The sequence below is a fragment of the Panthera leo genome, chromosome A1 (assembly GCF_018350215.1).
Source record: "Panthera leo isolate Ple1 chromosome A1, P.leo_Ple1_pat1.1, whole genome shotgun sequence".
Lineage (NCBI taxonomy): Eukaryota > Metazoa > Chordata > Mammalia > Carnivora > Felidae > Panthera > Panthera leo.
The window spans coordinates 199,729,041-199,750,954 of NC_056679.1; the positions used below are offsets into that span (position 1 = coordinate 199,729,041).

General features: G+C 38.1%; 1 protein-coding gene across 2 annotated transcripts in view; it reads right to left on the bottom strand.

Moving 5' to 3' along the window:
* Window positions 1–21,914, bottom strand: part of ITGA1 (integrin subunit alpha 1) — a 158,459-nt gene that overhangs the window by 44,101 nt on the left and 92,444 nt on the right. For both annotated transcript variants that reach the window (XM_042950183.1, XM_042950174.1), the window contains exons 8-12: window positions 21,118–21,268; window positions 12,753–12,918; window positions 8,181–8,254; window positions 7,376–7,520; window positions 2,141–2,283 (exon numbers count right to left, since the gene is read on the bottom strand). In XM_042950183.1, the coding sequence (XP_042806117.1) occupies window positions 2,141–2,283; window positions 7,376–7,520; window positions 8,181–8,254; window positions 12,753–12,918; window positions 21,118–21,268 (679 nt within the window). The remainder of the gene's footprint in view (window positions 1–2,140; window positions 2,284–7,375; window positions 7,521–8,180; window positions 8,255–12,752; window positions 12,919–21,117; window positions 21,269–21,914) is intronic.

Consider the following 21,914-nt stretch of genomic DNA (forward strand, 5'->3'; position numbering starts at 1 on the left):
CTATGATTTTAATTTTGGTCTCTTGATTCTGCCACTGTATCATAGGCCACCCTTTGTTTTCATCTTTGCTGGCTCCTTTTCCTCCTCCCATGCCCTAGATTTTGGCTTCCCAAAAGCTATGACCTGCATTCCTCCCTCACCCCCACCACTCACCCTGCCATCTCTTATCCTAGATGGCCAATCCTTCCAAACACTTCCATTACTGAAAATTGCAAATTTCTTTCTATCTTCCTTCTCAAGGCTCCAGTGCTACATTCCCAGACATTGGTAGACACTTAGAGAACTGCTAGACATTGACTTTCGAATGTCCTTTTCTCATAGGTTGTGAAGGGCTTAAAAGGTTTTTTTTTTTAAGTTGAATAATTACAAACGTAAATAAAATGCTGTAAGGTCTGGCAACCTTGGGCCTTTATTCCCACAGGGTGATAGCCGTCTGGAGCTGAGTGGGAACTAAATGTTTAGATGGCTCAGGAACTGTCCAGGCCATGGTTCCCACCATTTCCTGTTGTCCTCTGTGCAATAGCTTTATTTATTTACTTTACCTTCCTGGCACCCATAATCATTTGAATTTGTGCTCACTGTTACAGGAAACATGTAAAACCAAATACCATTAAAAACATACCTAAACCACTTGAGTTGCTGACATTCTAATCATGGTGCCACCTTTCTCCCAGATTCCCAGGCTTGAAACTTAAACCATTCATAATACAAATCATTTGTGACTTTCACAAGCAATTCTTCACTTCCTGTCTCGTAAACCATTAATAGAGTAATATCAGATGTACGATGTCATACAGGATGCGTCATTTTAGAGTCCTGTCAGTTCCTCCTCATTTGTGTCTACTCTAGTCCTTCCTTTTCCATTTTTATTAGTGATACATCATTTTAGGCTCTCCTCACCTTATCCTTGAGCGACAATAATAGCCTTGTTTTTATTGTTGATGCATTTTCTGATTACAAATGTGGGCAAAGTGCTAATAAAACCCTTTAACAAGACATATATATATATATATATGAATCTAGATATGAGATTCTGACTTTTGGTTTACTCTCTGCTCCCCCAGACATCTGATGGGGAAAGGATTTCAATTATATTATTAAGCAATCCTGAGTGTGGTAAAAATAATCTCTGATCGGGGATGCCGCATTTAGGCTGTGGGGAACTATAAATACCTGATGGGCTTCCCAGGATGCAGTGACTATCACAACTACGTGCCCTCAGCAGGAGCCCTGGAAGCTGTATCTATGGTGTTGTTATAAAAGATATTGGCTCCTATAAAGAGAGGGTAGCTCTGCGCCTGCCTGACATGTCTGTCTTCTCACACCCAAGCGGTTCTGCTAGGCTGGGCAGCTATGAGCGTGCCTGCAGGACAGGAAGGCTCACACTGCCCTGCCTTTTGGAGTGGTTGGTGATGGCAGGAGGGTGGCCGGGGCGTCTAGTAAGCTGGGATACTTAGCGAAGCCCAAGTGATTGCTGTGCAATAATAACCAACAGCGTAGATGTTTCTTTTAGTTTAACAATATTTGCACATATTTATGTTTGCATATTGTGTGAATAACTTCTTAAACTACTTTTGGTATTTAATATCATCTAACGAGAAGTTTTTGATTTTACATGTTATCACTTTCCACTACCTCCAGGAGAAAATCCAAATTCTTTAGTTTGCCATTCAGAACCTCAACAATCAGGGTCCACATTATCTTTTTAACTGGCTCTTCTGCTCTTTCTACCTATCTACGGTCTACCTTTCCCTCTAGACAAGCACAAATGTTACCTGGTATAAGACTTCTGGCACCAATCCTAGAATAAAACAATCTTTCCATCTTCAAGATGTACTGTCTGTGCCACGGGCATTTTCATGCTTCTTAATGTTTTAGAACTTTTTTTCCTGTATGTATATATCTATCCATTTGTATCTACAGCATCATCTCTACGTTTTACCTCCATTTCCGTGCAACTGAAATGTTCCGGAAGCCAAATATGCAGATATTTTACACTCCTACAAGGAACCCAACATGGGGCCCTGTTTAAGTTTGATGTTGAATAATGACAGGACTTTTTGAAGTTTAGGACAATAGATGGGTAATTTAAATTTACATAGAGTGTAAATGGATTGAAACAATAATTTTTCAAGCTTACCTGCTCTCCACTGAGTGTCTGGAGAATCCTGATGTCTCCATCTTCCATCCTGTAGATGACAACCTGGCCCGTGTGATTGTACCGTGGCTGTCCGGCAATGTAGAGCACATCTCCCGAAACCGTGGCGGAGTTCACTGTGTAACCTAACAAAAGAGAGATGCCAGATATACTATCTGACTCCTTAATGTCTACACAGAATAAATTAAGATCCACTTTAAAGGGCTGGGAGGGGGGCGCCTGGGTGGCTCAGTCGGTTAAGCGGCCGACTTCAGCTCAGGTCATGATCTCGCGGTCTGTGAGTTCAAGCCCCGCGTCGGGCTCTGTGCTGACAGCTCAGAGCTTGGGGCCTGTTTCAGATTTTGTGTCTCCCTCTCTCTGACCCTCCCCTGTTCATGCTCTGTCTCTCTCTGTCCCAAAAATAAATAAATGTTAAAAAAAAATTAAAAAAAAAAATAAAGGGCTGGGAGGATCATTTGTGTATTTTTACAGCCTTCTCTTTTTTTAAAAAATGTTTATTTTTTTTAAGGCAGGTAAGTTTGTCTTGGTGGAAGCTTTTAGCATGCTCTCTGATTATCTACAGCAACTGCTTTGTCCACCCCCCACCTCAGGTTTTCATTGTTTAAAGGCACAAATGATATAACAATCGTGACAGAAGAAGAAAATAATAAAAAAAAAAAAACCTTCATAAACTCAATTCGCCACTTTGTAATAAATCAATTGTGCTTCATCTGTCTGTGCTACAGAAATTAAACATTTTATATAGGGGAATCATAGCAAATGTAAGCCTTTTCTGCATTATTGCTGTAGATTTTTAAGCAGTAATGTGAAGTAACTGAAGTTTATCACTCCTAGTTGAGGCATAAAGGCATTGCGTTTCTACCGCAGGACCATTCCCCAGTAGAGTAGTAGAATTTTTAGGTGGTTTTTAATTTTTTGATATTATACTTAAGACTGCAAAGACATCCTTGAACACTTAACATTTTTACTTCTTTTGGATTTTCTTTGATGATAAATTTCAAGGAATAGATTACTGGATCAAATTTTCCGTTCTTTCAGTCTTTGGCAAATTGTTTCCAGAACATTTGTACTAATTTATTCCATGCACAGCCAAAGGACAGACTAGTTTCATCAAACTCTCCCAAACATTGGGTATCATTACTATTATTCAAATTTGTGGATGTTCTAGTAGATATTAAGCATAATCTAACAATAATACTTCACTGTGATTTTAATTTGTATTTGTTTGATTACAAAGAGGTGTAGGGTGGGTGGGTTACACAAGTGATGGGGATTAAGGAGGGCAGTTGTGATGAGGACCAGGTGCTGTAGGGAAGTGTGGAATCACTATATTGTACACCTGAAACTAAAATTATGCTGTTTGTTAGCTAACTGGAATTTCAATTTAAAAAGTGAGCTTCGACATTCCTCTTTTTTAATTGGGTTTTCATGCCCATTATGTTTTTTTGTGTCTTGAAGGCAGACTACTGTTAATTTTTGAGTGAAGAATTAGATTTATTCCTTGTGTTTGTAGGGAACAGTGCTAAATCAGTGAATAACAATTCTCCTTTGCTGATTTCAACTCTACAGAAGGAAGAAGTGTTCTTATAACCAGATCTGTCCATCAGTGGATCAGAGGGCAGATTATTTTTCCAAAGGCCACAGAACCGCATTTCTTACTAAGAAAAAAGATTACGTTGATAATTTATTTTCCAAGTGTTTTACTGCAAGGCAATAGTTTCACTTTCTTACAAAACTTTTGAGGAGGAACAGAGGTTTTTGTACTAAAATATGTTTAATCTTACAAGTGCGAAAGGAACACAATTCCTCAGGCATATTTTCCTTCAGGCATATTTTCTCCCATTCTCATTTCGTCATCTTTCTTTGAGCTTCTAAAAAAATTATACATCATAAATTGTAGACTGTTCTTTTTCAACAATTAATGTGTCATATTTCTTCTGTTACTAACCACAATATTGCTTAAAAAATAAAAACTTTAAGGTCATGTTTATATATAAATAAAATAAAAAAGGAGAATGTGCAAAGCAAAGGCTGTTTTATTTCATGTCATTCTACTAAGAAATATTAAGCAAGGATTGGCCTAAGAGAGTTAGTACACTTTGTTTTTGTTTTTTGTTTTTTTACCTTACAGAGCTATGAATGCAAACTGATAAAAGAACCTTTAAAAAAATTGAAAATTATGTTGAGGTTTGGAGTTGTGTGATAATTTAGTTAGTTTTGATAACTTGACAACTAAAACTATTAGCTGAAATCTTCCCAGAGACAGTACCTACTGGTCAGGTAGTTACTGGGTGGAAGCTAGGAATCCAAAGACAATAAAGAGGGAGAAAAAAAGGAGGCCATGTAAATAAAGTCTAGTTTTCATGAAAGGAAAATAATTATACACATCTAAGTTTAATGTTGTTTTCTGAAAGAAAAAAAGAATTGAAGAGAAAGGAAAATTCATGGCATAGCCTGCTGCATGGATTTATAAAGAATAAATCCTGTCAGCTTTCACAATTCACTTCCTGGGAAAAGTGCTAGGACCTAGTGAGGTAATGGGAAACAGGTATGCTCTGCTTTGATGTCATGTGTTTGTTTGCCCCACATCTTTACATTTTTCTTGAATTTGTCTGGCATGATTAGAAGTGGGAAGACTGTGGGTGGAGGAGGCAGGGAACTTCGACTGTATTCTCACCATCAAAAACACTTGCTAAGTGCATACTGGCCTAAAGCAGTTCCTGGATGAGTGACTATATCCTGAGAGGTTCGACAACTTCTGTTCCTACTTCTTTCTGGTCATTATTGATTAGTATGAGATTTTTTTGTTTTCTCCATAAGATTTTCCATTGCCTAATGACTTACAATCCACATAGATTTCAGACTAACACATTCAAGCTCTTTTTATTTTTCTTTAAAAAAAATGTTTATTTATTTAGTTTCGGAGAGGGAGAGAGAGAGTGTGTCAGCAGGTGAGGGGCAGAGAAAGAAAGTGAGAGAATCCCAAGCAGACTATGGGTGTGCTGTCAGCAAAGAGCCTGACTTGGGGCTTGATCTCACAAATCCTGAGATCATGAACTGAGATGAAATCAAGAGTCTGACTCTTAAGTTACTGAGCCACCCAGGCACCTTCAAACACTTCCTAATTCGTAATCCACACAGGCAGACATTTTGAAATTCTCATTTCAGATTTAGAATAATATTTGGGGTACAAAGCTATTTTTCTCCCCTATCCCCTTTCTGGGTGCTTTTCTATTTTAAAATAAATTTTATATATCTTAAATGTTATGTTGGCAAAATATCTTATGTGCTAACTTGTGATTAATCTAATGAAATGATTTCTAAAATATAAAAACATCATCTTAGTACATTGTAGACAACATACCCCCAAATTTCCTTTTTTGGGAAGAAAGGAATCATATGTTATAAATACTGTGGTCAGGAATGAAGGTTCTCTTAATTTTGTCTTGCTCCAGTGATATCTTTAAGTCTTGAATTCTCCAAGTCTGCTTTAAGCACCATGAATCCAAGCTTTTGGGGGATAATGGATTTAGGCTTCCTAAGACTACTTGGTTTTAAGGAATTTCATCACATAACAAGAAGTCAGAATATAAAAAAAATACTACAGTATTATTAAAATGTGTGAACTTAAGATTTGTGGACTTCATGCTGTATCTTTAGTTTTTTAAATGTTGTTAATTTTGAAATGAACACTGGAATAAGAATCAAGATACCTAGATTCTAGTTTCAGGTATGTCATAGGTAGCTGTGACATCATTTTTCAATTCCTTAATATTTTAATTTGGAAAATTGGATATTAACCATATGCTAAGATTTCTTTTAATGCATATGAATTTTAGGCCCACCCTCTTTGTGTTACAACACAATCCTCCAAATATTTAAAAGATATGCAGTGTATATTTTGTTTCCTAACCATCAATTTCTTCAAATTTTGCAGACATTGGGGAAGGAAAGAAAGGAATTTTTTCTAGATCAGTATCCTTTAGATAATCTTTTATTGGCACATCCTAGTTTAGCATTTTCTTTTGTAATGTGTGATGTTTAGAACAATGGAATGCTCTAGCTGCTCTCTGACCAGGACAGAATGTAATAGGAATTTTATGAGAAATAAACTAGACTTTCATGAATGCAGTTCAGCATGTGTTAAGGGGTTTAACACTCACATTGAATGTACTGCTTACCACTGTAGTTTTAATTATCTAAATCCCTCAGGCCTTTCATTTTTAAGTCCTACCTGCCTCTACAGTTTTAAGATGTGTCTTTGAATAAGGAAATGTATGGACCTACCAGTAAAGACCTCCTACCTTCCTCATAAAATAGAAAGAAGCTAGATAGAGAGAAAAAGACTTGCCTCCAGGACAGAAAGATCCCAGAGAGGAATGCTAACATACTAAAATATGAACACTGAAAACTATTTGTTTCCTTAACCACTGCACCTCCAGCACCAAGAAAATACCTGGGGCAAAACAGGTGTCCCTCAAACATTTGTTGAGTGAGTAAAGTGTTGGGAAACCATATTCTGAGGGTTCTTTTCATCCTAGGCCCTAATTGTTTACTGAGATCATTTAGTGATAGAACACTTCCCTGGTATCCCCTAGGCAGCTCAGTACAGATGGAGAATAAGGTGATAACAGACACATACCTCCTCATTCCAGAAAAGTCTTTGAAAAATAAGATGACATTACATCACTGGGCTTAAGTTCAATATTTGTCTGGTTGTGAATAGAACTATTAAAGAAGAAGCTATATGACAAGACAAATTAAAATTTTCTTTTCCAAAATTAGGACTCATAGAAAGAAATGATATAGGATGTTTTAAAAAATATGGGAGTCTGATCTGCAGGATATTAGCTGTGTCAAGGTTTCTCTTTTTACCGTCATTTCCTGTCCACCAGGTGCAAAGCTCTTCTTGAAGTTAATGAGAATCCCAGACACAGGGAGACTTCAAAAAGTGCACATATCAGCCTAAATCATTCCTGCACTAGGGAGCCCTTCTGAGAAAGTGTGACCTCCATGTTCTATTATTCTAAGATTGCTCAGAAATTAAGGCTGCTTGGGAACTTTCAGGGCTCCTACAAAATGTCTAGCTCTTGGAAGTTATCTGTCTTCACATGGTTATAAGTAAACCTATGTACATATAAGCAAATAATGCTAAAAATAAAAACAAAACCAAAAATAAACCACAATAATTTTCTATCAATTACATCTAAACTTTACCTAAATAAGAAGCAAGAGGTTCATTCTTTTTGGTAGACTCAACATTAAAGGTTGTGTTTTGAGGGATTATGATTCGATTAGCCTTCTGCATGACGACTGTTCCATTCCAATCATAGGCTCCTACTGCTCCAAGCATGACCCAGTCCTTATATCCAAATAGAGAAAACAAATGACATTTAACAAAGTAGCAAGAACACAGCATTAACAATATGATAGATTCTATTCAAAGTGCTTTACATATATTAACTTAGAATCCTCACAGTAATACTATGGTAACCTGGTAGAGTAACTTGCTCTCGGTTATACAGTACAATTGCCCACTGAAATGTCAATATTCCTTTGCAGGGACTCTGATGCATTTTTTTTTCATCAGCTACAAATGATATATTTCCTAATCTTGTCTTTCTGTTTAATTCTGGGTGTCAAGAATCCTAGGTCTTGAATATGGTATTCTAATAAGATCTTTAAATACAATGAGATTGAGAAAAAGATACAATTCATATCATTAGCAACTATTTTAAATTAAGTATTTCATTCAGCCAGATGTATAATTACATAAGGCAGACCTTAAAATGTTTGATTCACAATTATTAGTACGATATAGTGAACTGTGGGATATAACATGTTTTCTTAATATGCTTGTGAAATGCCATTTTCCTATTTCGATTAGAAACATCATCACAGTCTGAATAACTGGGCAAGCCATGAACTGCTAGTTGCACTTATAATGGTGATGCTTGGGCATTGTTTTTGGGAGCAAAAACCTTAAAAAAATATTTCATTTTCTACCAAATGGTCAATATACCTGTGAATAATGAGCACTGAAGCCAGTCTGAGACATTTCCATTTCAAATGAAGCTGCTGACTGGTCAGCTGTAGCTATAACAGAAAAATAAATGACTTTTAGCACACTTGATTTGGAGAAGACAGAAACCAATTACAGACTGGGCTCTTTACCAACCAGAATTTCCAACATCTTTTGGGTATGTTCAGCCACACATTTCTCAACCCCAAATTCCTATGTAGGGCTGGGTAAAGGACAGAGAAGGTTAGCAGAAGGGCCGTGGCTAGATTCTTGACCATTGGCTTCCCCACCCTTGCTGGAGAAGTTGAGAAATCTCCATTCATGCTTCTCTTCCTATACTCTAGCATACTTGTGGATGATATGGCACTTTGGATCCATGTGGTTAAATTCAAAAGTACTGAAGTTGAAAACCTCCTTCTTCTTCTCACATTGTGGGAATCCTGCTCAGACATTAGCCTAAACTTACCCGATATGTTACAGGGCTAAAAAAATCTTTATTCACATATTTAAAGAAGTCTCTTGACTCTACCAGGTCCACTTGCATTTCCAGGTACAGATCCTCTTGGAATTCCATTATGTGATAAAGACTGTAGGGATTCTGGGATTGTGTTTTCTCTAATTTCTGGTGGTAGGTATCACTCACAAATTCGAAGGGGACTTTTTGATGGGTTTTTGGCCACATACCATTCAATCACATATTTTTTAAAGAATCTGTGCCCTCTTTCTTTCTTTCTTTCTTTCTTTCTTTCTTTCTTTCTTTCTTTCTTTCTTTCTTTTTTTGTTAATGCTATGTAAAAGGTTCAGGAGCAAGCATTAGGTATTTAAGCTCTTTACTGAAATACAGAGATAGTCCAGAGCATTCCATGGAAAAATATGCTACTCTCAAAATATTTACCGACCCAAAGCCACAACCTCCTAAGGGGATCGAGGGAATGTTGATTCATTTGCTTTCAGTGGGGAGTTACTGATTTATTTGGCTTTGAAAATAAGTTAAAAATAGTGCATAATTTTAAGAAAGTCAGTCTGCCTTCTCATTGAGGCATGAGAATAATTAAATTTGTGAAATCAAACTTATTTACTAGTTATTTCCTGGCATAAATTTGTTAACAAATACATCAGTGATTGCTTTTTTATAGGACTAGGTTAAATGGCGATATCAATCAAGAATTCCAATACATCATTTTAATCTCACATATGAATTATCCCCTATTATTTAAATGACAGAGGTGCACTTTAACTTTATTTTAAATCTGATTTATTTATTTTAAATAAATATTTATTTATTTATTTATTTTAATAGTCCACAGTACTTTATGGTGCCTTCTTATTTATCTGTGCAAGACCACTGCAAGAGCACAGCAGTGAATACCTGCATGCTTCCAGTACCTTCTCCTGCTGCTGTTCGGCTTATAGCTGAGAATAGAGAGAAGGGAGTTTTGTGACAATCCGCCTGCTGAATCATCATCATGGTAATAGCCCCTTGAGCATCCCTGAACTTCTTGCTGTCAACTCCTCCCCAAACTGTTCATAAGTACTGACATAACCACTCTCCCACTGTGCAGGTTAGGCATTTTAGCATTTCTCCCACATGCTGGGAAAGGAAGACATGGAACCTGAGTTCATTGGGCAAGTTGGTGACCTGTTCTCTTCACTAGGTGGCACTGTCGTTGGCAAGGAGGAATTTCATAATTGCCGCTCTTTACCATCTAAAGATAAATGTTGATAGGAAATGGACACTTCCCAAGTAACAAGGAAATGAAATCCTTTCTGATCCCAGTTATGAAGAAAATCAGTCAAAACACTGTGTTTGATTAGCCCTGAAAGTGTATCAGTAAAGATGTGGTAGACATTTTAATCTGAGGACATTTTTTTAAAAATTCACTTTATGTATTTAGTTTTATTTATTTATTTATTTATTTATTTATTTATTTATTTATTTTGAGAGAGAAAGAGAGATAGCACGAGCATGTGCATGTGAGTGGGGGATGGGTAGAGGGAGAGAGAATCTTAAGCAGGCTCCACGCCTAGTGCAGAACCCAATGCAGGTTCAATCTCATGAATGTGAGATCAAGACCTGAATTGAAATCAAGAGTCAGAGGCTTAACTGACTGACCCACACAGATGCCCCCCAGATAATTTTGCTTTTAAATATACAGACTTCTTAAAGTGTCTGGGCATTCCAACATGTAACCTTTAATTCATGGTATGGTTAGTTTAGAAGCAACACAACAATGTCATTTAAGGTAAATTGGGCCCTTCTTCCCCCAGTAGCTGATGTAGGTAGACTTCATTTATAGAAGTCCTACCAGGTTATACTTACTTGCTTACTTAAGATGAGTTTAAAAATGAGACTGTATTGTACTTAACTATTAATGTAACTAAGTAATTTTTCATTTAAATGGTCTTTACAGATTGTTTATATCACATCTTAAAACTTATTACAGTTATTAAAAATTAAAAGTGCACAATGACTTGGAAAACTTTGTATATTTCCTTCCTTAAGGCCAGTGAAGCTTATGGTCTGGCCTATTAGTAAATGCCACTGGGAGCTGCTGTGAGACCAAAGCCACTTAAAACTGACTTGTGCACAGAATGCAGGACAGCCAAGTTCTTCAGAAGCAGCTGTGACTTAAGACAGATAAGTAATTCAAGAGTTCTGTTTCTAAAGGCACAGGGGAAAAGCAGCCAGGGCAGAAGGAAAGAGAAATGAAGTCTGCATGGGCTGTAGCTGTTCATCAAATCTAACCCAAATCTCCTACTTACTAGTCGTGATCCAGTCATGAAATCGGCTGGGTGAGTCACCACCAGCATTTTTTTAATTAAAAGAGAAGAGAAAATGAAAACGAGAACCTATCAGAGTGCTTTGCATATAATAAGGGTTATTCTGTTAAAGGTTGTTTTATTTTTATATGTATACGTGTATGTGCACTGGGTCATGCAGAAGTGGAAAAATTTTCCCTTCTTCTCTTCTAGATTCCGTGGCTGGTTTAACAATTAAATTGAGCTAAAAAATTAGTCAATTTAATTTTTAGAGGAAAATTTAATTTCATATGGGAAATTAAGACTAAACTATGAGACTGAAGGGCAAGTGGGGGTGGTGGAGACTTATATGATGCCATCCTGACCTACGGAATGGGGTAGGGGCCTGGGGCTTCGAAGGGAGGAGCACAGTTCACAGTATATAAGAAGAACAGATGTTTGGTAAGTAGAAGTTTGCCCTGCTATGCAGATAGGTCTTTAAAAAGTTCTCTCTGGTTATACCTTTTATTCTGGACCAGGCCACCTATGTGAATTCTTTTAGGTTGTTAAGGGAGAGGTAAAAGTTCTTCCTGAATGGGCTGGAACTTGATTGCCTTCAGCTCAAAATAATCTACATGCCAAAGCAACATATTTTGGGATGGCCTATTTTGCTCCCCTCTAGTCACAAGGAAAAGTGTATTTATTATCATGGGTCACTGTCATATAAAGCTTGAAAGTCATTACTCTAAAACATTTTCTTTCCTTTCTATACATTTGAATATTCTGTCTGTTGGTCACTTTTCTGCATTTTCCTGGTCACTTGATGCTCAAAATGGTCCACCTTGTTTCAGTTATCTCTCTTTCTCATTTTATTTCTCTGTTACCCAGTATCAGGTCATGTTTCTCATTATCAGGTCACATCAGGGTGACTGAGAAAGTGCTCATGAATTTCTATGTTTAAGATACAAAACAATAGTTCTTCAGTGTGTCCTCACAAGGACAGAGTCCATTGGATTCAGATAAGGGCATAAAAACAGAACTCTCTGGAGGTTTCTCATCCTAGGTTGAGGGAAAGACGCACGTTCTCTTAGTCTCCAGTTAACAGAGAATATGAAGGAGGAGGCTTTTTTCAGTTTGCCTAGCATAACAATTCCAAAAACATTTTTTTCTTTTTTTTGGTCAGGCAAGGGCCAGTTCCAAAAGAATTTGATACTTGACCTCTTCCACCTAAGGCAGGGGAAGGAATGCCATGATTTATTTTCTTCAGTAGCCAATCGCCATTGCAACATCCAAGAAAAGAAATCCACAAAAAAGTAATATGACTTAGACAAATATAGTGAACCAATGTTTTACTGCCATGGGAGTTAAGGCAGAGTTCCATAAAGACCTTTAAAATGGGCAAGAAGCAAAACAGAAGAAAATAAATGAACAATGAAGTTATTGCAAATAAGGACAGTTCTATAGAAGCCCAAAATAAAAAAACAAATTAAAAAAGAAAACTTGAGCTAGCTCCTCCATTTTCTAAACCCGTGTCACAGAAAAGGACTAAAACACATGGGCACATTTTTGTTCTTGTGAGTCCACACTGATCATTGCCTTCTTTCAGCCCTCACATTAGCCCTGCCATGTCCTTACAAAGAGAGATGCCAACAGACACAGGGCTATGTGAGACAGCCATCTTGGTGACAGATTTACAGAAAAGGGCATTGTTCCATGCTGGTTATTGTACACAGTAAAAATGCATTAGCCGTGTAGAAGAAATAAACACCAAAAGGCCATTACATTAAATTGAATTGTAGAGAAAACATGCAGGAGTATGAGAAATAGTCATACCTTCCAGGGCGAATATTCTTTCTCCGAGAGCTTCAACAATAGTGACTAGAGCTAATTCATCAGAGACATTGAAGAAATGCTTTTCAGTGGGTTCGCTTGCAATTGATTTTATTTCTTCCACAAACTTTTCAGTGCTTAAATTTCCTCTGTTATAGCTCCCAAGAATCTAAGACATGACAAAAATGGGAAGGTTATATTTTAAATTCTGTATATTAATTAAAGATCTCAAGCGTTTTGTCAACAAACAAGAGAGTGTATAGTACCTCAATATAATGAAATTTTATGTACTTCCACATTCTTGGAAGAATAATTTTCAAATGTGAGATTTCCTAAAATTAACTGTTACATACTGTAATTGGTAGAGAAAACTACAAAGGACAATCTTGTATGTTTCTTCTCTTGCATTACTGTGTGCCTGTTTATGAACAGCTATATCTTTAAAGTCTGACAGTTCAACAGTAATGTTATAGTTTCTGAATGTCTCTGGTATTATTCCAGCCTATGCCACCACCATTTGCTGGTAAAAGCAGTTAGCAAGTGAGTTACTTGATCTTGAGTAGGCAGTTCTTCCTGATACTCTTACCAAGAGCCAGTCCACACATATATTTGAAAACAGATATTGAACTAAATAGAAATCTTACTTGGCAATTTCTGTTTAAAACCAAATTCTCAAGACACGGACATCTTGTTTATATATATATATGTGTGTATATATATATATATATATATATATATATATATACACACACACACACACACACACACACACAGAAGAGAGAGAGGCAAGAATTATCTGTTATAGTTAACTGTAATTATTTAAATGTCTTAGCAGGTTTTCTCAAACATCTATTTTATTTTTTAGAGTAAGTTTTATTGAGATATAATTCATATACAGTAAAACTCACCCTTTTTAGATACACAATTCTGAGTTTTGACAAGTCCACACAGTTGGGTTACTACCACTTCAAAATTTAGAACTTTTCTATCAGTGTTCCTCTTGCCCCCTGTGGTTAATCCCTTCCTCCCCCTGACCCTTGCAACCAATGATATATTTTCTGTCATTAAGGCTTTGCTTTTTCCAGAATGTCATATTTAAGAAGTCATATATATAGCATGTAGCCTTTTGTGTCTGACTTCTTTCACTTTGCATAATGCTTTTGAGTCATTCATGTTGCCCCATGAATCAGAAGTTCAGTTTTTTTTTAATTGCACCCAAACTGGAAACAACTCAAATGTCCATAAACAATAAAGTATAGAACAAATCATGGTATATTCAAACAATGTATCATAGAACATGAACCACTGATGCACAAATATCATGGGTAATCATTACGTTGAGTGAAAAGCTAAACACAAAAGAGTACATACTGTATGATTTCATTTACATAAATAGAACAGGCAACTTAAGTGATGGTGATATAAGTCACAACATGGTTACTATAGAAGTGGGTATTAAACATGATAGGAAGTATAGGGAACTCTCTAAGGGTGATGGAAATGTTATATATCTTGATTGAGGTGTCAGTTACATGGGTGTATGTGACTATCTAAAGTCATCAAATTGTTCACTTTGTACATAATTTTCACATTGAAATCTTGTATTTCACTGTATGTAATTATTACTTTAAAAAAAACCGAATGAACTATAATGACATGAAATAATATGGATTAATTAATTAATTTAATTAATTAATTTTGAGAGTCAGAGTGCAAGCGGGGGAGGGTCAGACAGAGAGGAAGACACAGAATCTGAAGCAGGCTTCAAGCTCTGAGCTGTCAGTCCAGAGCCCAACGTAGGGCCTGAATCCATGAACCGTGAGATCATGATCTGAGCTGAAGTCAGATTATTAACTGAAGCCCCTTTTTTATTTTAGAGAGAAAGAGAGAATGGAGAGGAGCAGAGGGAGATAAAGAGAGAGAAAGAGAGAGAGAAAGAGAGTGAGAGAGCGAGAATGTCAAGCAGGTCCATGCCCCAACTCAGGACTCCATCCCACGGCCCTGGGATCATGATTTGAGCCAAAATCAAGAGTCAGACACTCAACCGACTGAGCCACTCAGGCACCTCAATCTGGATGAATCTTAACAACATTAAATTTTAAAAGTTTCAAAATACTTTATGCAGCATGACACCTTTTTATAGAGTTAAAAAAAAGGAACACTTCTAGATATGTATAGATACCAAAAGATAAGAAAAGGAGAGAAATAGATGAACATAGATTTGGGCCTATGGTTACCAGGTGGAGGGCACCCAGGTGGTGAATGTGGTCAGGCCCATAGATGTTTATAGGGCATACTTACAATAAGTATGCAGGTACAATAATAAACACAAAAACCTATAAAGTGGCCCATGCTTCCACAAATGATGAGGTCTCCTGAACAAAGGATCATGATTAATTCAATTCTATGCTAGTGGAATCTAAAAAATGAAGACTCTGAGCTCTGTACTATTGCTTGACTTTTAGAATATCCTGTTCCTTGGGGACCAGAAGTAACGATGAAGATACCAGAATTTTCTAACTTCACTTTAGATTTTTAAATCATAGACATAGATTTGTCTGGTATCATTAAACTGAGCCTATGGTGCCTTCAAAGTTCTGTTGGAAAACAGATATGCAATAGTCCCCAAGCACGGTTCAGTGTTGCGTACTGGGCAGATCGTAGACACGTGGGTGGGCAGGCACAGGTGGAGACGTCAGTCTCAGTCTCCACTGGGTCTTCTGGCCACAGACCCCTGTCCCTCTCCTCTGAACACCCGGCTGCCCAAACTCTCCTTTGGCTGCCTGTTCTAGGCAGCTGCGTGTATTTTTTTTTTTTTTTAATGTGAGATTCAAAATGGTAGATTTAAAAACTGATATTTTGGGGGCACCTGGGTGGCTCAGTCGGTTAAGCGTTTGACTTTGGCTCAGGTCATGATCTCACAGTCTGTGAGTTCGAGCCCTGCATGGGGCTCTGTGCTGACAGCTCAGAGCCTGGAGCCTGCTTCTGATTCTGTGTCTCCTTCTCTCTGCCCCTCCTCCACTCATGCGCGCGCGCGCGCGCGCGCTCTCTCTCTCTTTCTGTCAAAAATAAATAAACTTTAAAAAAAACTGATATTTTTATTAAGAAGGGTATAGCTTTTCACTTGTAGTTAGAAAAGAGCTAAAATTACTGTTTTAAGTGTTGCTATTTATGATCTACAGCATACTTGTTTATTAGCATCATAAAACGAATGAGGGTTTAGATTAGTAAATGAATCATTAAAATGTTAATGGTAGGAATGCAGTTGTGTGACAGCTAGTCAGACAGGCCATGCAGCAGTTCTAGAGTTTTCCCTCCTAGTGAGAGGCGCTGGGAGATTCATTCTTGACCCCTTCCTCCTGCTTGAGTCACACCCTCTCCCCTTTCCCACAGCATCCCCGGGAAGGGTTCTGAGGAGTTCGCATTTGTACATGCAGGTCTTCATCCACTTCCTTGTTCCTTCCTTAGGCTCTGTGTTCATCTGTAAAATGTGTGGGTGAGGCATAAAGCCCTCATGTCTGTGAAGAACTTTGTGCTGCTTTGAAGATGTGCGCAATTTAGGAATATTAGAGCTGGCTCTAAGGAAATCAGCAGACTAGTTGGGTAGCTTTTTGATTTTTGAACTTAACTCTTTACTACTTGTCAAGATTTCGGTAGGAAGGGCACTAATTGTACCCGAACACAAAAATTCAGTACCTGTCTACTTGGCTGAAAAGCAAATGCAAACAACAGAAATAGTTTAAATCTGTGCTTTTCCCCACTTTAGCTACTTGATGGGGGAAGAGAATTAGTGGAAATGAATGTTGAGAACTGTCCAGAGAGGGAGAGAAAACCCAAGGCCCACTTGCTCTTATTACATTGAAGAAATTCTAAGATGCCTTTCTTAAAGTTGAGTATTTCCCCACAGCTAGATGGGCATGCCCCAGAGAAAGCATGGCAAAGGCAGAGAGTGTCCAGCCTCCAGAGTGTCCATCATAACCGTGTGGCAGTTTCAGGATCACTGGAGTTTGGCTCAACACCTCACTCTACACCTGCTATTCTTCTCTGGACACACTGTTGGGTTTCTTCTTTGTCAGCAGTTTTGTTACACATGTATTTCTTTTAGATTCATACAAATCCTACATCACATGAAGAACCCTGAGTCCCCAATGTTTTACCTAATTTATCCTATAAGTCATATGACATCCTTGGCAGAAAAGTCACCATCTTTCCTCCTTAATTCCTATTGAACATATTGTAGATTCACTTTTGCATTGACGTGTTCACTTCCATTTCACTTATAAAGTGATACAGTTGAAAATACATATAAAAATTATAAAGACGTTTGGACCATGCATGGTTTGAGGTTTGACCTTGCATGGTCGAGGTTCATAGCTGTAATGTAGATGTCAGACATTTAGTGCTCTATGTGACAGAGACAACTGGATAAAGTTCAGTGAGGAAAATGCCCAACTGACATACTTAAAGAATAAAAATGAAACAGATTCAACATGAGAATATATATTTAGAAGAAAGTGTAAAACAAAAAAATTCCCAGGAATTATTGTGACTTGCATCCAGTTTGAACTATTTGTATTACAGAATAAAAATAAAAATAGAAATGTGTTTTGATCCTTCACCCAAGGATCTGGTAGCTTGTAGAAACATTATTTTCTATGAATGAGAAGAAATACAAAATAACACTTATAAATTACTTCTGTTTCACTTTATACAAATATGTCAAGCCCAGGCATTTGGTATTCTGCTAATATTTACCTGAAGTAGACATCCAGAATTGAACCTCCCTTGAGGCAGATGTGTCAAATGTAAAGTGTACAATTCATTTACATGTACTGTAGTGCCTTTTGTGTGCAAATGAATGGAATGCTAAGATACTTTCTAACTTCTCTGATTTTCATTTGAATGCTGTAGATAATACACATTTCACAGCCATTATAATCCCAGCCATTATCATCCAGGATTAGAATATGAATGTAAAGCGGGTTCCTGCTAGCAGTGTCTAATATCCACAAGTGACAGAATACAAACCTTGGAACAGAATACTCACACCAGCTCAGGACCCTCACCAAATCTAAGAGTTTAATGGGACATGTTTGCTGTTTTATCATAGAGTGCTTAAATTTTCTTTTTTTAAAAAAAAATTTAATGTTTATTTATTTTTGAGAGAGACAGAGAGAGTGCATGTAGGGGAGGGGCAGAGAGAGAGGGAGACACAGAATTCGAAGCAGGGTCCAGGCTCTGAGCTGTCAGCACAGAGCCTGATGTGGGGCTTGAACTCATGAACTGGGAGATCATGACCTGAGCTGAAGTTGGCTGCTTAACTGACTGAGTCACCCAGTCGCCCCTAGAGTGCTTAAATTTTCAATGGTCAATTATTTTGGGGTCATTGTCTCCCATAAAACATGTCTGTGGTGTTCAAGATCAAATGGAGGGTAAAAAAAATGGAGTAGGAGAAACAGTCCAGGTGATAACAGTGGCAGACCCTCAACTATATTTGATCATGTGAAGCATGAATGCAGCTGTAGAAATGCCCAAGAATGCACAAGAAGAGGAAGTAAAATAACTGTCTTATTTCCTAGTTCAGCACAAACTAAAAAATACAAGGTTCACTGGGGACAAGAAATATGAATTGGGAAAATAACAATTCTTGAAGTGAAATTTTCTCATATATTATTTATAACATTTTGAAGAGCAATTTGATAATAATTCATTGATTAAAACAGGAAAGGAACTCATGATTTTATTATTCTCCTGGAAGATTAATGCAATTATGGGTAATATCTTATTCTCACTTACTGTAAATAAAAGAGATTTTGTGAAAACCAATTTAGGCTAAGCAGTTAGAGTTCTGAGATGTTTGTTTCCTGCCTTAATTAAAAAAAAAACAATTTATATTAAGAAGACTCCTTAAAGGGCACATGCTATTGAATCAAGAGTGAACGATTAGAAAGGAAGGCTGGACACAGTCGTTAGTTAAGGTTCAGAAGCTGAGAATAGGGTTGACAGTGCATGGGGGAGTCACTGAAGGCTTCTGTGCAAGAGGGCAACACAGTTTATCTATAAAATTCCTTCTAGTTCTAAAGAACTATAATTTTATTACTTCATGGTTGTAAACTGCTTGAGTTAAAGATCCTTAAGAAAAATAATATTTATTGGTTGCCTAGCCTGCCATTGTGCTAGATGGTTTCATAGTCATTATCTCACTGGTTCTTTATCTGAAAGAGAGAGAAACAATATTACCCTACTTTATAGATAAAGAAGCTGAAGCTCAGAGTATTAAGTGACTTATTCACTCTCACAAAGGCAGAATTTGAACAAAGGTCTTTCTGGCTCCAAAATATACTGTCCTCTATCCCTCCCCCCCCCCCCCCCCACCTTTCTTAGACTTACTTCTGGAAAATGTCCACGGGTCTTTTGTTGCTTAAAGTTATCACATTATGGGACATGCCTAGCATTTCTGTGCTGGGTCCTTTTGCTCTGGTACAAAAAGCAGGAGGTGGAGAGAACCATGGTGCTCTTTGGAAGTTAGAGGAAGTGAGTGAAAACAGGTTAGGATAGTCCTGTAGCACCTTCCAGAGACCCGAGGCAGAAGAAAGAAAGATTGGGGCATGGGGAAGAACAGCCCAGGGCAGTGTGGTACATGTGGTCAGTCAAGGGGGATGTGGAGACCTGGCCATGTGACCTACAGTCATGGGGACTGCTATCCCTTGGTTTTCTCATTCATAAAATGGGGAAAATAAAGGTTGCCCTCCTCTCTTTGGGGTGCCATGAAGGACAAAGAAAGGTATCTAGGACACAGGAAAAAAAACACTGTAGATTATAGAGTGCTATATGAGTGACAATTTAAATTATTTTCCATGTTTGAAATGTAGAAGTTTTATTTCTCTTTTTCTGAATGTCCCTCTCCATGGGGTCGCACCATGAAAATTGAGTTATCTTAGTTCATGGAACTATTAGAAGTTGATTTAGAAAAAAATCACTAATAAGAGCTATAAAGCACTCTGACAGTCTCTCTCTCTCTCTCTCTCTCTCTCTCTCTCTCTCTCTCTCCCTCCCTCCCTCCCTCCCTCCCTCTCCCCTTTTTGTTTTTTATATTTGAAAGACACTTGTTATTAATAATGGATTGCTGTTGTATTAATCCAGATTTGCTCACAAAGAGCTAAAGTACTTTATATGTAATATCTTCTATCATCAAGAGCAGGCTAGGCTTTTCCTTGGAACTAAAGGAAATTTCTTCTTCTGTAATCCTTTTTCTCTTCTTGCCCAGCTTAAATGCAATTATACGAAAACATTTTATAGCTGCTGGCTGCTTCACTTTGGCTGCACAGTGAGGGGCTATGAAATGGGATGAAATGGCTCTGCACAGAGTGCATAAGTAATAAGTCAGTCTCCTGATCCCTCCTCATTCCACCAGTAATGCCAAGAAAGTGGCTTGTGCAGAGGAATAACTGTAACTACAAAACCACATAAGAAAGTCTTGCTGGGACGCCTGGGTGGCTCAGTTGGTTAAGTGGCCGACTTTGGCTCAGGTCATGATCTCATGGTCCGTGAGTTCAAGCCCTGCGTTGGGCTCTGTGCTGACAGCTCAGAGCCTGGAGCCTGCTATGGATTCTGTGTCTCCCACTTTCTCTGCCCCTCCCCTGCTCATGCTCTGTCTCTCTCTGTCTCTCAAAAATAAGTAAATGTGAAAAAAAAAAAAAAGAAAGTCTTGCCATCACAGGGTCTCTTCTTCTAAGTCCTGGTGTAGACTGTCCAGAGAAGACAAAAAATTAGGTGACCTTTTGCTTCTTTCCTGTAACTCATAGAGTTGTAGGTGTGAAAATACCATTGTTCACTTTTAGCAGATTATTAGGAGCTTTGTCCTGATTTTCCACCTTCCCAAATCGTGGGAAGAATTATTAATTAGCAGGCACTGTATTTCTTACCTAGCACATCTTCAGTTCCCTCCTTTCCTACCTCCCTTCCTTTTTCCTTCCACCCTCCCATCTCCTCCTTCCCTTCCTCTTTCCTGCCCTTCCTCCATTCCTCTCTTCACCCGCCCCGCCCCCCCCACAGTTCCTCTTCCTACCTTCTTCTCCTTTTCTTCTCTTCTTTTTCCTTTCCTATTTCTGTCTCTTTCTTTCTCTTGCCCTCTCTTCCTGGGGACACAAAGGGAGCAAAAACCCTATCTTGCCTCCACAGAGTTTACTTTCAAGTGGAGAACTTTTCCTTTCTCAACCTTGTCTGTGTCACTTTCATAACACAACCATGATGGGTGTGTGTGTGTGTGTGTGTGTGTGTATGTATGTATATACACACACACACACACACACACACCCCTCTTGTCTTCACAACAGAATATGAAAGCCATTTCTAGCCCTGTACTTACAGCTATGGAAAATCGCTGAATGTTTTCATCCTCACAGTCTTGGATGACCTTATTCAGTCGATGGTTATCATGGGACTCCCCATCAGTCACAATTACCATAACTTTTTTAACTCCCCTTCGGGCACCCCGGGCTTCAGTGAAAGCCTCCTTCCTGAAGAAATCAAAGAGAAAAGAGAAGCAAATAAAACACCACCCCAAGGTTAGGCAAAGTGATAAACAAAAGAAAAACAGTGACAACTGTAGCTAGACTAGTGCTGTCCTTCCAAGATCAACACTGACACCCATTGTTCAAGCTGGGAGGCATGATGATCATTATTTGTAATAGTTTTAGATTTATTCCAGATGATGGAGAGGTCACCATTTTGCTGATCATCACATATCCCATATACAAAGGGCAGCAGTATTTCATTCTTTGGAAACTTGTCAGGGAAGGTGTCACTGGAGCACACATCAGATCTAGAGAAGGTCAGATCTCAAATACTCTGTCAGCCACTCCTTTCTCTATAAACACTCCTCTTTTCTTCTGCTTTTGGCAGAAACTTTTGCTCTGTCCTCACTTCTGCCACATCTACTCTGACATTTATAGAACAGTATGGAAATCCTCTGAGCTGAGGAGGGGAGCTGGGGGAAAACAGGAGTATGGGGGAAAATCAGACATGGTCATAAAAGACTGCAGACAGTTGTGGTCTGAGTCAGTGATAAAGCAGGGCTATGGAGGACAAAAGGGGCTGGAGTAGCTATGAAAAATTTGGTCTGAACTAGGTTTTAGGACACAGGCTGCTGGGGATGGGGTGGGA